The 16888-nt window shown below is 40.5% G+C and overlaps 1 protein-coding gene across 1 annotated transcript; it reads right to left on the bottom strand.

The window, feature by feature from the left end:
- Positions 1-347: 347 nt before the first annotated feature.
- On the bottom strand, positions 348-16659 carry zdhhc7 (zDHHC palmitoyltransferase 7). The gene is made up of 7 exons (XM_079996997.1): positions 16521-16659; positions 9338-9688; positions 8117-8241; positions 7392-7488; positions 5822-5903; positions 3692-3822; positions 348-2988 (listed from the first exon to the last, which is right to left on the bottom strand). The coding sequence occupies exons 2-7, from the start codon at positions 9680-9682 to the stop codon at positions 2806-2808; spliced, it is 963 nt and encodes a 320-aa protein (XP_079853123.1). The 5' UTR covers positions 9683-9688; positions 16521-16659; the 3' UTR covers positions 348-2805.
- Positions 16660-16888: the final 229 nt, after the last annotated feature.

Below are 16888 nucleotides of genomic sequence, written 5' to 3'. Positions count from 1 at the left end.
CTCTGCTTTTAACTATTAAACAAATCACCAGTCAAATGTCATTTTAGATGTCTATAAATAGTAATATATTTGGTTTCTAGTATTGACTATTATGACAAGTCAAAATGTGAATTGTAGAGAGGCCTATCTACAAATTCTAACAGGTCACACAGGTTTCCCCTCAGTCAAAGTCAACATGTTCACAACATATAATGTTGTGCAGGATATACTGTATCCATATCCAGAATTATGGATATAAAATGTAACAGTGCAAAAACAAAAAACAATGTTTCATACTTTAAAACAAAACAAATTTATTAATGAAAAACATGACAATATAGATCATTTATATTAAAAAAAAACCTCCAACTACACAGTCTATTTAAATATTATGATGTAATCCGTATAATCCGTATCTCATTCATAAAGATGAATAATTTCAGTTCTTAAAAGAACATTCACTTAAATGATCATAATGCATTCCTTGATTCTAACACTAAGCAATAACATGTAATGACATACCCTGTTATTGGATCCCAGAATTCGGAAGAGATGAATGTATGATGCAGATTTGAATCTCCAGTGTAATACTGCTATATATTATTTAAAACTTCACCCAAATTCTTTCAGGTATAATCCATGAACCCAAAAGATTTATTTTCCTTCTTGACAAGAGGTGTGCATACTTTCTGGATTGCCATTTAGGAGTCTCACTTTACAAACTAGTTTCATGATCGACTGGAATAATGTTTTTTGTATTTTTTTTCCTCGATAATTTCAGTTAAAATGTATTCTAAGATTACATTCCAGCAGAAAGTAACATGCTGGGCGTGGAGTAGAAAGTCGGTGGATCTGATCCCATCAGAATGTCAGAACAGAGATGCAGTCCAATCCAACAAAATACTTGTAGCAAATAACTTTGTACTGCATGTAAAAAAAGGGGGCAGCGATAAAAGCCGCCCTGATATTGTCATTAAGCTTTTAGTGTTGTGCCCCTGTTTCCCTTACTCCATAAAACTAAAAAAAAAAAAAAAAAAAAAAAGATACAAAAGTTTTACATTCTTATCAAAGCATTGCCTTAAAAAAATCTCTCTATGATACAATGCCACAGGTCATCAGATCTCATACATCATTTAGTGTAAACAAATAAGAAATTGAGTTTCTTCTCCTGACATGATGTGTTCAGACAGTATCGAGAATAACTTTTGAAACCAAACTTCACAAAGATTCTAAAGATACGAGTGGAGGGCATCCCCTGCAGAAGCAGAAGATTCTGATATTAAACTTCACTAATTGGCAAAGAGTACATTTTTCTGTCGCACACAGAACAAATGCTGATGCAGAATGCTGTGAGGTGATTACTACTGGGGCATCGAGTTTTAAAAAATGCCAACAGATTTTACAGTGAAATAGGGAGACCAAGCACCTGCTTTGCAACACGGAACCTGCTTGATATTTAAGGTTGTACAATGAGCCTTGTGCAACGTGCAGCAGGTCCGCTCTTCTCAAAATCCGCACAGTGGAGTCCATTCCTGCAGTTCTGTAAGAGGTAAGAACTTGAAAAACGAGGTTGTTCGGCAAGTTGATGGCGGAACTAATGTTCCACCATTCACTCAACTGACCCACAAGTTGGTAATTCAAAAAACCATGCCCAGATTAGGGTTTAGTTCGATTACCTAAAACTTTTCTCGGTCGACAGTGATGTCACCGATTCACGGCGAGGTGACATCACTGTCGACAAAAACACTTAAAACTTTGATTCGCCCAGACATTTATTTCCCCCATCCGTATAAACAACATAAATTCGACAATGCTCCGTCTTCGCAGAAGCCAAAATTGTTAAAACTGTCGTGGTCAGACACTCAGGGCTAATCCAGCAATGAGATGAGAGTGCACCTGTGAAAAACTGTAACTGACGATGTTACTCTGTAACCAATGTCCACACATAGAAATGCAACGATAGCACAGACGTCTCCAGTGATTCACATCCATTCATTCTTAAATTACCATGATAAGGAGCGGCCACTGTCAAAGTGAACAGCGGCAACAACAACAAACAAAAATATCCAGCAGGGTTTTTCCTTTTCTTTTTTTTTTTTTTAAAACCAAATATTTAACTACCACTGACCCAAAAATCTTACGATGAAATCTTTGATCCTCTTGATTCAACAGAGAAATAAATCAACGGTAAACTATAGGAGAAGGGATTTGTCCCTTAAATGAGAATGAGGAGCGTGTTAGCGGTGATCTGTTAATCCATTAAATGCCAGCGGGAGCCTCTGTAGCGGACCAGGATGCTGGAGGACCGGGAGGCGGGAGACAAATCCGGGTGTTCAGTTTGCTTTTTTTTTTTTTTTTTTTTTTTTTTAACTGGTTTCGGGTGGTTTGACTGGAGCCAGAAATGTGGAAAGGTCTCAGAGCTCGGGTCATTTTGTCTCTCAGTTTGTACTCACTGTCACACCGAACAACACAGGGGGGGGGGAACTGCGGCCCAACCTTCCCGTGTTGGAATTGGACAGAAAAAGCAGTCACCTGTTGGAAGCAGGACGTTAGTGAGTTTTAAGTTCCCAGACGGAAGCTGTGGAGTTTGACTGTGGAAATGTTAATTACACACTGCCCTCTCGCTCACACACCGGAGTGTGGAAGTGATAGCACAGAAGCTCCAGTGTTGGTGGTGTTTTTTTTTTTTTAATGTTTTCTTTTTTTCTTTTTTAAATGGAAGCCCCACGGCCTCATTGTTTGCGGAGTTGAGGGCGGCGCGCTCGGGCCCCGACTTTCAACAAGAGTCCGGTGTCGGCGTCCCACATCGGGCTCCCGTGAAGAGACTCAGACGGAGAACTCGACCCCGCCGCGCCGGCCGTGGCGCCACAGCAGGAGGTGCCGCACACGCAGGCCCGTGAAGGGGTTGCACCACAGCAGCGACGGCGGGCCACCAAACACGGACTTCATCCCGTCCCAGCGCACGCGGCGCTCCCACGTGGGTTTCTCGTTTTTAAGGCGTTCGATTTCCTGCAAGACGAAGGACGTGTACATTTCTCTCTCTTCGTTGTTACACTGTTCATCACGGTGAGACAGATTCAGATACATGGGTGACTAAAGAGATGAAACATGACGGAACAACAAAACAGGAGGACTGAGCTGAATTCCTTCACCAGCTACAAACTATAAAATAAACATAAGTTAACAAAATGACACCATTTACCCACGACTCAACGTAAACTCCACAGTGTTTAATTTGTGTAACAATTCATTTTCTGGTGGCGCAGAATTGTGTAAACGCAACAATCGCAACTATAACGTGGAAATTAATAGAATTTGGTGCAAAACGTCTGTCACCAATGCTATTGTGACCAGGGCATAACTCTGAAATAATTAAGTGATATTAATAAATTAAATTATTAAATCTAAATCCTTTTCTCAACACTAACGACAATGGCGGCATAGTATATTGAGATACAAGCTTAGAAGTATCAGCGTGCACGCACACGCACGCACGCAGTCTGTGTCAAGGAGGTCCAGAAAAATGGCCTCAGGATGATTCTTTAGTGTTTTAGGGTTTAATTGAGAGTGAACAAAAGTGACATTGCATAAATTGCCCAAACGGTTCAAAAGGCTTTCAGTTAAAAACAATAACTACATCCTGCCTCTCACCCTTGTTTACTTTGTAGTTTTACAAAGACACAACAAAAAGGTTTGCGCATCGTAAACTCACTGTTTCATCGTTGCAAATGGAGTGGAGCTGTGTGCCGAACATGACGGCAGTGAAGGTGAGGAAGAGGACAGCTTCCAGACAGAGGAAGATGAGCAGCAGCACGGACACACCGGGGGAGAAGTCACTGCACTCTGAAGGAGAAAAGACCCAAAGGAATGAGAGCACATCATAACACAAGGCAAACCAAAGAAACACTGCCGCAGCACCCTTTCAACCCCTCTGAAGTATATCAGGCTATAAGAGACTACTTGGTAAACTGTTACCTTCCCAAATAAATAAACAAACAAACAAACAAACAAACAAATGTATGTATATATATATATATATATATATATATATATATATATATATATATATATATATATATATATATATATATATATATATATATAGCTGCAGGCAGCATTACACAGGGTCCAGTTTAGTCATGTCAGGTACGTATTACAGGTTTCTGAGGTTCCTGAATCGGCGCACTGTGATTATATGCAGGGACGTTTGGAGCGCAGCGAGGGACTCTCTCCTACCGCGGATTCTTTCTTTAATCGCTCTCCTTTGGCGGGGGTGGGGGCCGCACCAGGCTCGGGTTGGGAGGAGTGCGAGTTCTTATTCAAATTGGGGAGAGCGTGGAGGAAGCACCGGTGCTTCTGCTGTACAATTGGCTGTTTGTGTCAGATGGTTGTTTCTCTGTTCTGTACTAACTTCATGGTCATTTTAGTGGTCTTGGGTAAATGTTGTGGTATTTCGGTGAGTATTTACCATATCACGGCTTCCATTTTTCCGATGCCTTGCTGGATCTTGAACACATCAGTCACTCGTACGGTTGAGTGGACTCGACGTGGTCACGAGTATTTGTGGACAAATTATTTTTTTGTATTTTTTCCATGAATCCAGCAAAGTAATTGGGACCAAAGAGATAAAATATCAAACGAACAGATCCACAGACATCTACCAGGTAAGAAGGTACATAAAAACATACATACATGCCTAGTTTGTAATCTCTAACCACTACACCGCACACTGGACACAGTGCTATGGACATTTTGAATCAGAACCTGCACTTTTATAGTAAATAGTAGGAATACATTATGTCATCATTCGCTCGTCGTGGGCTTTCAAATTCATAGGAGAGGCAAAATAAGCGACATCAAAATCCGATCCAAACTGTAATTCACCTCACCTCATGCGCGGTAACGGACGAGCAATTGTTGTAATAATTAATTCAATGAGTAATTTCCCCAGGCCCCGCTCCGCTATGTCTGTTTACACTGGCTCCCATTCGCTCGCAAGTAACGTAAAGCACCGCGTTGTTAAATATTGGAGCGAAGAAGCTCTGCACGTAAACAAAGATGCCGGAACGCAGCGCGTGGGGAAGTGACTTATTGACATCTTTCTGTGGATTCATGTTTTTTTCGTGTCCAAGTTTTTCAAAGGGTTATGATTCCATGAAACCGGAAAACGATAGGTGTCTTTACGTGATAATTTACAATTTTCAGGGTACTATTTTTCCGGAAAATGAACTCATCATGGACTCACGATTTTGTATCTTACGACTTCCTCGAATCCTGCAAGGCGCCGCATCTAACACGGGGTTATAGCGGAAATGAATGTCTTCATTTACAAAAAGAACAAAGAGATACACTGTAAAATATGAATCGAACAGGTCAGAAGGCAGACACACACACACACACACACACACACACACACACACACACACACACACACACACACACACACACACACACACACACACACACACACACACACACACACACACACACACACACACATACACACACACACACACACACACCTCATTCCATTACCCATTCGAAAGTTTTCGATCATTGGTGTGTTGGTGAAGCGCCAAAGTTTGGCTACTTCCGGGCCAGTTTCGTTTGGTTTTCACTGTTTTGTGCTCCGTATGTGTATTGATTTGGATGATACCACGAGATTTCCTGGTTCTAACAACACCTCAATTTGTCCCTAGCTCCAGCAGTTGTCCTGTTTCGGACACCTTTAGCCCGAAAAATTCAGAGGAGGAGAATTTATTTATTTTTATTCTCCGCACGCCTCCACCCCGCCTCACGCACGTGCCTGCATGGGTATCACACAGAAGAGACGGAGTCTTACCGTTCCATTGGACTTTAACACAGGTGAAAAAGTGCATACCACTGAGACCCAGGGCATGAGCAGAAATCAAGGCTATGTACATCTGCAGGAAGAAAATACGAGAATTAGTTTAAAAGTCAGAGCAAGTGCAAGCATCTCTGAGCAACCAAGCAGATTTATTTATTAAATACATAAAAATAAAAAAAAGACCACCTGGCTTAGAGAGAACAACACTCTGTGTGAGCAGAGTGTCCCTGTTATGCACGGGCGCTAATTACGGATGGAGGAAGACAGGTCCCGATCTATACCTGATCTTAGGTCTCCTGTCACCTCCTCTCCTCTCGTGATAAGCAGACTGTGCTGCGACTCTGCGGTGTGCGCACAAGCAGACACTTTAATTTTCACAGCGACCAACTCAGTATTGATGACACGCTTAGTATTATACAAATTAGAATTTTTTTCATTTGATGAATGTCGGCATGACGTTGGGCAAGAGATGTAATCGGTGTACGCCATAACACTGTGTAATACCGGTCACAACGATAACCACGGCAACCCTAACCTGGCTCCATTCTCTTCAAAACACCCTCTAAAAAGAAAACAATAGTGAACTAGTATATAACTTCTATTTGTTCAAGGGATTCAAAAGCTTCAGGCTATTAAAAGAAATATAATTTGTGTGCTGATTATGATGAGCTGAGCGGTTTGTCTAGTTTTAATGATCATGGTAGTTCTTCCTGGCAGGTCTTTTTTATTATTATTATTATTATTATTATTATTATTATTATTATTTTTTTTTTTTTACAAGGCTGCTTTTAATTTATTGATCTTGAAATATCTGTACAGTTGTACTTGAAGGTCACACTCAGAGAAAGGACATCTCAGCACCTTTTCAACGCTCTGAGATTTAGCAGATTTATAAGTGAAAGAAATTAATCGCACATAGTGCAACTTAAGAGGTGTCGAGTGCTAATGGTTTAAATGAATTATGCCTTTAGGTCATAGGTTGCCAGGAAAAAAACTCTGGGCCTATTATAATACTGATTCGCTCCAGATTACTCATGGCTACAAACCTAAATTATGAGGAAACTGGACGGATCGTTGGTACGATGGAGAATTGGTACACTGTTGATTCATCCATCCTCATTTATTCCTTTTCTTTTTCCAGAAAGTGGCAAACTTAGTGGCTCTACAATACTGGCCAGGACGGAGACAGACAACTTTTTAACAGAAGGATTGGTCAAGTCACATGGTCAAGACGGGGAACCAGACAAATTGCGAGCTTCACTCTGCCCCACGGACGCTTCAAGTCGCTTTTCCTCCTTTTATAAACATCATTGTTAATCCAAGACAATCAAGAGGGCGAGTGTCTAAGATAGGAGCAGACTTCAAAAGTGTAGAAAGAGAGACGTATCCAAAACAGCCTGATAGTACGGTGCTGAAACTTCTTGGGAAGACCTTGCATTAAAGCGTCTTCAAATAGCATGGTACACGCTCATGTTTAGTTACATGCAAGTATCTAATCTCCATCTGGACCGACAAACAAAAACATGTATTTCTCATTTGATTTGCAATGCATTTGTCTACTTACAGTGAAAAGAACAAAGAATCTTTGATTTCTCTCTCCCACGCAATTATTCACCCAAGGACAGTGGTGATCCATCTTCCGGATGCATCTTTTACAAATACTGCAGTGAGGAGAGGGACCATGTTTGAGTTATTATCACTTTGACAATCACAACCGGCTCTTGCAAGCTCAATGATGGCATCAGCTTCAAGTGTTTTCAGAATAAAGTGGACGGATGAGATATATATATATATATATATATATATACACACATTTTGCACGTTGACATACAATGCACTTTACATAAAGTCCAGAATTCTAAAAAACGATGCAATATAAAATGTCCATATTGCATGGAAATTCCCATGGCCACAACCTATCAATGAGGCCTTGTACTGTATATTATACAGCTCGTCAGTGGACACAATTAAATATTTACAATATCAAGGACTGCCGTCAGCACTCATACAGTAAACACAACCACGTATTGATTTCCACAAAAAGCTCTTAATAGATAAAATGATCTATCCTTTTATATGACACTTCTAACAACTTACTTACTGCTTATTATGATTTATTATAAGTTATTCTTCAAAAATCATCAACATAAAACTAAAATAAATCCTCTGCTAAGACCTGATCGTTAAAAAAAATAATTATTTCATGAATTTTTGATTTAATAGAGCCAAAAACTGTGCAGGTGGGTGCGATTGATATTTCCTTGTCAAATCCTCCAAGTAATTTATGACCTGCAGTGGTGCGCCCTTTCAGGCTTGATGCTGCAGCATTTGGGGCATTTGTAGATGACCTCGCCAGGCTTCAGCTGCAGGCTATCCATGTACTCCTTGGTGGCATTTCCCTTTGGAACAGCACCCTAGTAGAGCGGGCACAGAAAAAACAACCTGCATCAGTTGCGAAGTTCACAAAGACAGATTGAATGTAGTTAGGGGCATGTGGAGAGCTCAGGTGTCGAGGGGGACACGAAATGATCAAACAAAGAGTTTTAAAATTATGGGCAAGTTCTTATTCAAAACGAGCCCTATACCTGGGAGTTTTTTTTATCATTTGTTTGCCTGTCTTGGCTTGAAGGGGTTTCACTGCGCTCCGCTTAAGACATGCACCCATTCAGCAACCATACAGTGGCTGACACTTTTACATGTATTCATTTAGGAGGCGCTTTTGTCCAAAGCGACTTACATGAGACTTCTCCAACCTTAGGGTGAATTGGATGTTGTATAGTAAGTATAGTACATATCAGAAAAATTGAATAAACATACAATTTATAGCCATAGGCTGTATGAAGCTTGTAGAGTTACAATTAAAAGCAATTTCATATTCATGAAAGGAAATCAATATACAACAAATATAGTTTCTAATGTCATCAGTAAACATTAGATAAGAAAGAACTTTGCCAGATCCGCAGCACTCTATACCCTCCAGAATATTTTTGGGCTGATAACTGGAGCAACCAAAAAGGGTCATGGGCTGATAGAGCTCTCACCTGATATCTAGTTCTACTACTTGCTACGATAACAACAGTTGGACTACAACTCATTTTAAAGTAGGAGTGTGTGGAATTCTGTGGCATCTAGCTGTGATGTTGCAGATTGCAAATAACTCAATAACCCCCCCAGCTCCACCTCCCCTCCATTTTCAATGACGTAGGAGAAGCTATGGTGATTACAAGCTAACATTAGCGAAGTAATGCAAAAAACACATTTGATTTGTGTAGCCAGTGTTTAGTTTGTCAGTTCCGGGCTTGTGTAGAAACATGGCGGTGCAACACTGAACTGCGAGATGTCTGCAACCTCCCAGCTCTTACGACACCTCGACTGTGTCCGTAGCTCCAGCAGTCGTGCTGTTCCAGACACTTTTAGCCCGAAGAATTCAGGGGAAAATAATAAAAATACAAAACGACAACAATAGGGCACCACCTCTTCTCCCTGTTTTTTGCCTTCACTGTTTCTTACCGGATCAGTCAGCATGGCGCGGAGGTGTGAGGCCAGAGCGAGCACCGCCAGAGAGTTGAAGGCCGCTCCATTTAGCAGTGAGTACCAAAAGTTCTTGGAAGGCAGAAGCATGACAAAGTTCACCACAAACTCAGCGTAGAGGACCAGAAACCAGGTCATGCCGGCACACACCATGCCGCAGCTGTCCTGGATAAACCATAACGCACGGTTACGTGCCGTGCTGGCCGTGTGGTGCCCACCCATCATCACTCCTGAAGCCAGACTCCCTGCCTCGGCTTCCCCGTCGGGTGACAGCAGTGGGTGGTGCTGTTCCATATCTCGCAGTCGGTGGCCTGAGGACTGCATTTTGTCCTAAAAAGAAGGAAAGCTTCCATTAACTGCTAGAAAAAGAGAAGTTAAAGTGTATTTTGTTTTTAGGTCAAAATTATCGATATGTGTCAGGGAGTCTCGCCAGTAAATCATTTTCTTGCATATTTGCTCTCACCATGAGTTAAAGTTCATAATGATGATGGAATCATAATTTGTGTGTGTGTGTGTGTGTGTGTGTGTGTCTGTGTCATGGACTGATTAAACAAAAATGTTTTAATTTAATCAGGGCTAGACTTTCTATAATCCTGTGGATTGTGGTCAAAGACTGAGCAGTGCCCCTGAGCCAATTCCTCAGAAATGTACTTTACGTTGCGGTATTAGGTTAGAGATGGTTACGGTCTAGGTAGGTATACTGTAGATCTATTATGGTTAGGTGAAACTATGGATCTGGGAAGTACATTTGAAGTGCTGAAAGTTGCATAAAAGAGAAGCAAGCTGCAGTGGAGGAGGGTCTTGTGAATGTCACAGGCTCACAACTTGTGGGCCTGTGACGTATTCACAAGATGCTGTAAAAAAAAATTAAAATAATAATAATAATTTTACTTGGGAGTCACAAATTGAAGCTACACAGGTTCTGTTCCTTTTGGTCGAAATATTGAAAAGGAAATAAATTCTCACAAGAACAGCTGTGCCACAAATCTGTGTCCATATGTTCTCCATCTACATATTTGTGCTACTCAAAAACAGCGTTTGTTAAGCGTTGACCAGAAAAGTCTGAAAATAAAATCTGCAAATGTCAATTGTTACAATTGGTAATGTCTTTTAATGTCTTGTAAGTTACATGATCTGAGAATCTAAAAGGAGCTGCTTGAACACACAAACCTACTTAAACACAACACCTGCTCCATCCAACACATGTATAGGAAGCTTTAAAACTCAAGGGTGAGTCAACTAGGGGTGACCCCTGAAAGTAGATGATTCGAACCATCAGCCGGAAACCTGTCAGTCGACTGAGATTCATCAAGTCGAGTCGCTTTTTTATTTTTTATTTTTTTTTTAGTTAGTGTGCATTACAATAACGGGATAAAACAGATAGCGTACAAAAATTCACAGGGATGACATTTCAATAAGGAAATATAAATAAGGGGAATCATAATTATATTTTTCATATGTGTGAATCGTTCACGTCTGTGTGCGCCATGTTCCTCCAATAAAACAACCAAAAACAGTGTTTTTAGTTGTTTTATTTGGAGGAAGAGGAACGGGGCACGAGTAGGGATAGGTATCGTTAAGATTTTAACGGTACCACTTCTCTTTGCGAAACTGCTTCCGATCCGGTACTTTAATGGTACTCTTATCAAATTTTTATTTTTTTAAAGAGAAATTAACACTTTTACTTTCTGTGCCTTATGCATGGAGAGGAGGCGAGCAGGGTGCAATCTGTGCCCTCGTCTCCTTGTGCCTGTGAGAGAGCCAGGCAGAGTGAGCCTGCCCCACCCACCTTGCGCATAACTCCGGCCATGGAGAGAAGAGAGCGTCTCTTCTGACAATAGCGAAAATGCTTCTCAGACGAATATCTTAATCCTATAGCAGGTTAGAAACTGTTTATATAGCCTAAATAAATAGAAAATATATATGTATTAATTTCTCCAATACCGTTAACAGGAGAGGAAACATCGGAGCTTATCAATACTGTGGTCTTTAATAATTTAGTCCCGGGATCATACCGGACTGGTCGGTACCCAACCAAAGCCACCGCTCTGTCATGGTTCTGATCGTATAATGGTTTTGAGTCACGGATCGCATCATTTTTTTGATGAGCTAGCTAAATAAATAAATAAATAAATAAATAAATAAATAAATAAATAAATAAATAAATGAAACATTTAAAATAAAAAAGGGAGGCAAATATAACCTTGCTTGCAATTTGTTCTGTAAAACACATAAAGCAAGGAACATTTCCCATGGCCTTAAATGAAAACAACATTCAAGATGTCAAATGTTTAAATAAAATCTTAAAATATAACAAAATATTCAATACTCAATTGCTAAATTAAAGTGCAATATGAGGCACGCATGATACCTTCTTCCTTTCAACATGGTAGTGAATGAAAAAGTACGATAGATCCGCCCCCAGTAACTGAATTTAAATCCAGTATCATGTTAGATTTCTCACATTTATAACAAACTCAGTTTCATGAGAATCGGTTCAGAATTAAGCGAGTTACAGTCTATTCTGTAGGGAAGTCTGCATCTCTCAATACACATTGAATTTGTTTACTAGCGGCTCTTGACCGCTCCAACATGGCTGAGGAGAAGACGCACAGCAGTGGCATTAGCTTCACGATTTGTGGTAAAGTAGCAGCAACACACTGCGCTTCAGAGTAAAACACAGCACTCATCTGTCTTTATCTACTCTTCCCTGCAACTCTGCATCGAGATTTATGGAATTATTACTTTAAAAAGTAACAGCAGCAGTTAAACTGTCTTTCACCCTAATGGTAAAATTTTGAAATTAAACCGCGGTCCCAGAGTTTCCGTTAGAAAAAAAAATTGGTGCCGTCAAGGTATCCTGGAAGATTTCAATTTGCCAGACAAATAGGAGAGATTCCGGTCAGATTTTTCCTATGTTTATTCAGCTTAAACACAATTGATAAGCAGACTTTATAGAGAATGACATCAAGGCATGTAGATGTATAATATTGTATTGAATATTTAAAGAAAACAAGCCCCGCCAGTTAACGCTTTTTTAAAGTAAATCAATAAATATTACGAACACATGAAATCAAATCATTTCCAAGTGCAGCCACTTCAATTAACATTTCAGTAAAATAAGTTGTTGATCAAATCAAAACAAAATAAATATGGCAGGTGAACTAAATAAATAACAAGGGTTTGTGGTGTTGTCCGTCTTCGTTGGGACGTCCCGTCGACATATTTTACACAATAAATATTAACCCTCTGCTTTGGGTCGGAACTTCAATGTCCCAAAAAAATGCCAAACTATATATGTATGTGTCCGAACAATACATCATCTTTCTGTTTCTCCTCAAAGTTCTTGACGCTGCGGCTCTGTCTTCGCTCCGTGTGTGTACCTTGTTGACAATGTTTACAAGCACAACCTGTCCACAAGGGACAGTTCTATATCTTAGCATAGAAGTTATCTCTATATCGACAAACGTGATTGGTCAGAGGTGAAGCTTTCAGATCAGCTTTAGATCGTCCAATCTGACTGGCTTCCCGTTGCAACTTTCCGAGCGCGGAAATGAACAGATCTGCAGACTTTATCGAAATGATCCTCCCAGCACTAATTGTGCCTGGAGGGAATTATTTTCACAGGACATTATGACCGGAGGGATTTAAATATGTTGGACTTCTAACAGATTTCCCCAGTCAAAAACCGGCAATTGAAAGATAACGGAAATGCAGCGCGGTTCACATACAAGCTGAAAGGATAACCATCCTCTCAACATCTATACCTAACCTTAACGATATCTAACTATAATCTTCTATCTAATCCAACTATAAAGGAAGGAATCCGTCTGTCTGTCTGAATAACCTCCACCACCATTCATCTGATTTACTTCACACTTGGCAGGTGTAGTGCCTGGGGACCCAAGGACGTGCAGTGTCGAATTTGGTGAAATTTGGACATGTGTCACATGTAATATTAATAAACTTAAAAGTGTCTTACCCTGGTGTATGACTTTAACCGAAAGTTTAATCTTCCATTGTGGAACACAGGACTGAGTCATTAAAATTAAAATTAGAGAGCACTGATTGCAATTTTCTTGGCTGATTCCAATTCTTTCTCAGAATTAACTTTTCTTTGTATGTTCATAATAAAACATTGACTATAAAAAAAACTTTTGTATTTTCTCCAAAACTGAACCAGATTTTCTGAACTTGCCGCGAGGTGCGTTCTCTGGAAATGCATTGGAAGCGATGGGAGATCAGCGTTTTGCTGTTTTATTCCTAATACGTTGGACGACATTGATCCGCAGCACAATTCAGATTTGAAATTCAAAGTCGACCAATTACTCTGACGCAGAGACAAAATAGTATACGCAAACAGTTCACTCAGGTTTGTGGATTTTTTCGGAAATTACCAGGGTCGTTAAGTTAAGTTTACGAATAAAAGGTAATGTTTTTTATTGTAATTTATGTGCAGTTCCCTTTTAGAGAGTCTTGCAAGAAAAGAGAATAATTACACAATGTGATTTCGTTCTTGAACGGAACGGAACAGTTCGGTAGGTTCCTCTGTAATAAGATGCTGAGCAGGACATCATTTCAACGCCCCTCTCCTGTCTCTGCATGGAACAGGCGGACAGACCGGCTCCTCCTTCTGAGAATACTGCAATGGAGATCTGCCAGCTATAAACACCCTGTGCTCTCTTTGCGTGACACCACGCCCCGCCCGTGCTCACAAAAGGTATAACCAGGGCTTAAATATGACTTACACAGGATCAGATACATCTGACACTGACTGGCCGGTCACCGGTCATGGCCGTTTAAAATGAAAACCGGCCGATTCCCGTCACCGGCCAATCGACCGATGCATCTCTAATGAAAATGTCTCGGAAAGTCTCTATTTTGAGCGGGCATGCACTAGTCTAACCTAATACCTCACCATAAATTTCTGAAGAACTGGCTCAGGGCCATTGTATAAAACAAACAAGGTCCATTCCAAGAAACCTATTCTGGAACACACCTTTTCTACACTGTCAGCCGCACATTAACATTCCAAATTAGCCCCAAAAAGACACACCCTGCACCTCACAATTTATCGAGAAATGTGAAAAGATAAAGGATGGCAACCCTCTGTCTGGTTGCTCCTGCACAGCATCTTTTCAAGAGGCCAGGCTGGGGTGGAAGTGGAAGGCATGTGGTAATGTGCTGACAGATCTGTTTGTTGAAATACTTACATTATTTTGTAAAAAACCTATCCGAAGAATTTTCCAAATATTGAACATTAAAAACATTATCTTACCCTAAAACTCAATTACTGTCCTGCCTTAAGGACAAGTACATATTATATTGAAAATACTTAAAATAAACTTAATTTTGGCAATGTGATTGTAAACGCTTTTTTTTTTTTTTAATGTAGATACTTAAAAAGCATTCTTGGACGATCTTGATCTCGGCCAGTTTGAGACTTAATGATTTTCCTGCAGTCGGTGATGGAGAGACCTATAAAATCCAAGCCAGCTGTTTGACCAGCAGTCTTATTTTTCCCCCCTTTGTGGCTAGAAAATGAGAGCCCATTATACCCTCAGCATCCTTCATCTCTGGCACAGTAACAGGGCCTTACTGCTACACCCAGAAACCCACACAGAACCCACTCCCTCCTCATTGTCACCCACTATGCAACTGTTGCAGAGTCATCAAATTACACCGCCTAACAAGAGCCGCTATTGCTGCCTGCATTAAAATGGTGGAAAGACAAGACTAAAATGGGTTTCACAAGACCGAGTCAATTCAATATCGATCTTCGTGTAACATTTTGGACCGCGGTTTCATCAATAGACTTCTGATATTACACTTCCTTAAAATAGGGAAAATGAAAAAAATAAAAATAAAAAACTTCTCAGCCATGATTGTTCAGGCCTGAATTAATCACCAAGAAAATAACAATAAATTAAAAAGCCTGAAGGGCAAACCTGTCATAACAATTTCAACCACGATCATGAGTCAAAGGACAAAAATGTTGACAGAATCTTTCATCTTCAAAAATAATAACATCCCAAATATAAAATGATACCAAAATCATATAAAATATGTCAGATATTAAAGAACGATGATGACTTTCAGTTTGTTTGGTTCTTTTGTGCTCCGGTCTCACTGACCTTTCTTCACAAAGGCATAATGGTGCACATGAACAGCCCATCGTACTGGGTATTTACAGTAATCTATGTGTTGAGGCGTGCATTCCTTGCTCAATGTTGACACAACATTTGGTTTTGGATTTCTGAAGAAGTACACTGCCAGCCGAATGAGTCTAGAGAATAGAGGAAAAAAATGTGAATCAAGATGGTCAATTGTGATTATTGAGCCACAACACTAACAAGCACCAGCTCTGGATCGACTGACACTGTCTCTACAGATTCTGGACGTTAAACTACAAGTATCGACCAACCCAGCGCACTGTTAGGTTGGGATCACCTGGCCAAAATGACTGACATAAAACTTTAAATTTTCAAAATATTTAGATGTGTCAAACAAGCAGGAAACAAGGTCATGTGTCTCTAACGTGACATGTTTGTTCATTTGACTCCAGTTGTTGGATATTTGGTTTCGGGCATGTTCTCTGACGACCTGAAATGTGTTGTTAGTTTCATGCATCTCAGACAGCCTTTTTCCAAAACAAAAACAACTTCATGGGCGTTGATAGGAACAGATGGAGCAGGCTACGAAGTTCAGAAAACCACATTGCTTTACTATAACGCAGCCTAAATTCCGAGACTATATTTAGTGTCGTCTCAGACCACAATATCGGTATTGTACCGTTATATTACCCGATCCTACATATTACGCAATAAGTCAATGTCATATTGTGAATGTCTCTGCTAACGTCCCTGGATCAACTTCAATTCCATGTATCATATACAAATCTTCAATAACACATTCTGCATAATTTTGTGTGTTTTCTTCTTTTTTCAAGCGTTTCTGTTCATGCTTATTGTCAAAGTCCGCGTGTAACGACCAATATAGCTGACAGCTCGGCAGTCTGACCCGGAGAAGCCCTGGGACGCTCCCCATGCAGCTGAACCGAACTGGTCCACCCCGCTGGTTCGCCTGCTAGCATCGCTAGCTAGGCATGCTAGCAGGCAGCAGAGGAGCCGCTTACGAACCTCATCATCTATTAGTTACTCACCTTGCTATGCCCTGTCCCGTTTCGTTAAGAGTCCTTCATCCACATGTTATCATATTATGTTTTATATCTGCTAATCCCAGCTCTTACGTTTCCAACGGCCACCATGTCCACAGCGGCACATCGCTCCCTCACACAGCCGAGAGAACAGCTTCCGGATTCGCGTCTTCGTTCATTTCCGTCTCGTTTCGTGAATCTCCGCTGATTGTATATCGGATATTGGGGATATATCCGCTGTATAGCGCCACCTTGAGACTCACGCACACACTCACACACACACACACAGATTCACACACACACACACACACACACACACACACACACACACACACACACACACACACACTCACACACACACACACTCACTCAAA

The sequence above is a fragment of the Zeus faber genome (genome assembly GCF_960531495.2).
Source record: "Zeus faber genome assembly, chromosome: 3".
NCBI classification, from domain to species: Eukaryota; Metazoa; Chordata; class Actinopteri; order Zeiformes; family Zeidae; genus Zeus; species Zeus faber.
This window is presented reverse-complemented; position numbering and strand designations above follow the sequence as displayed.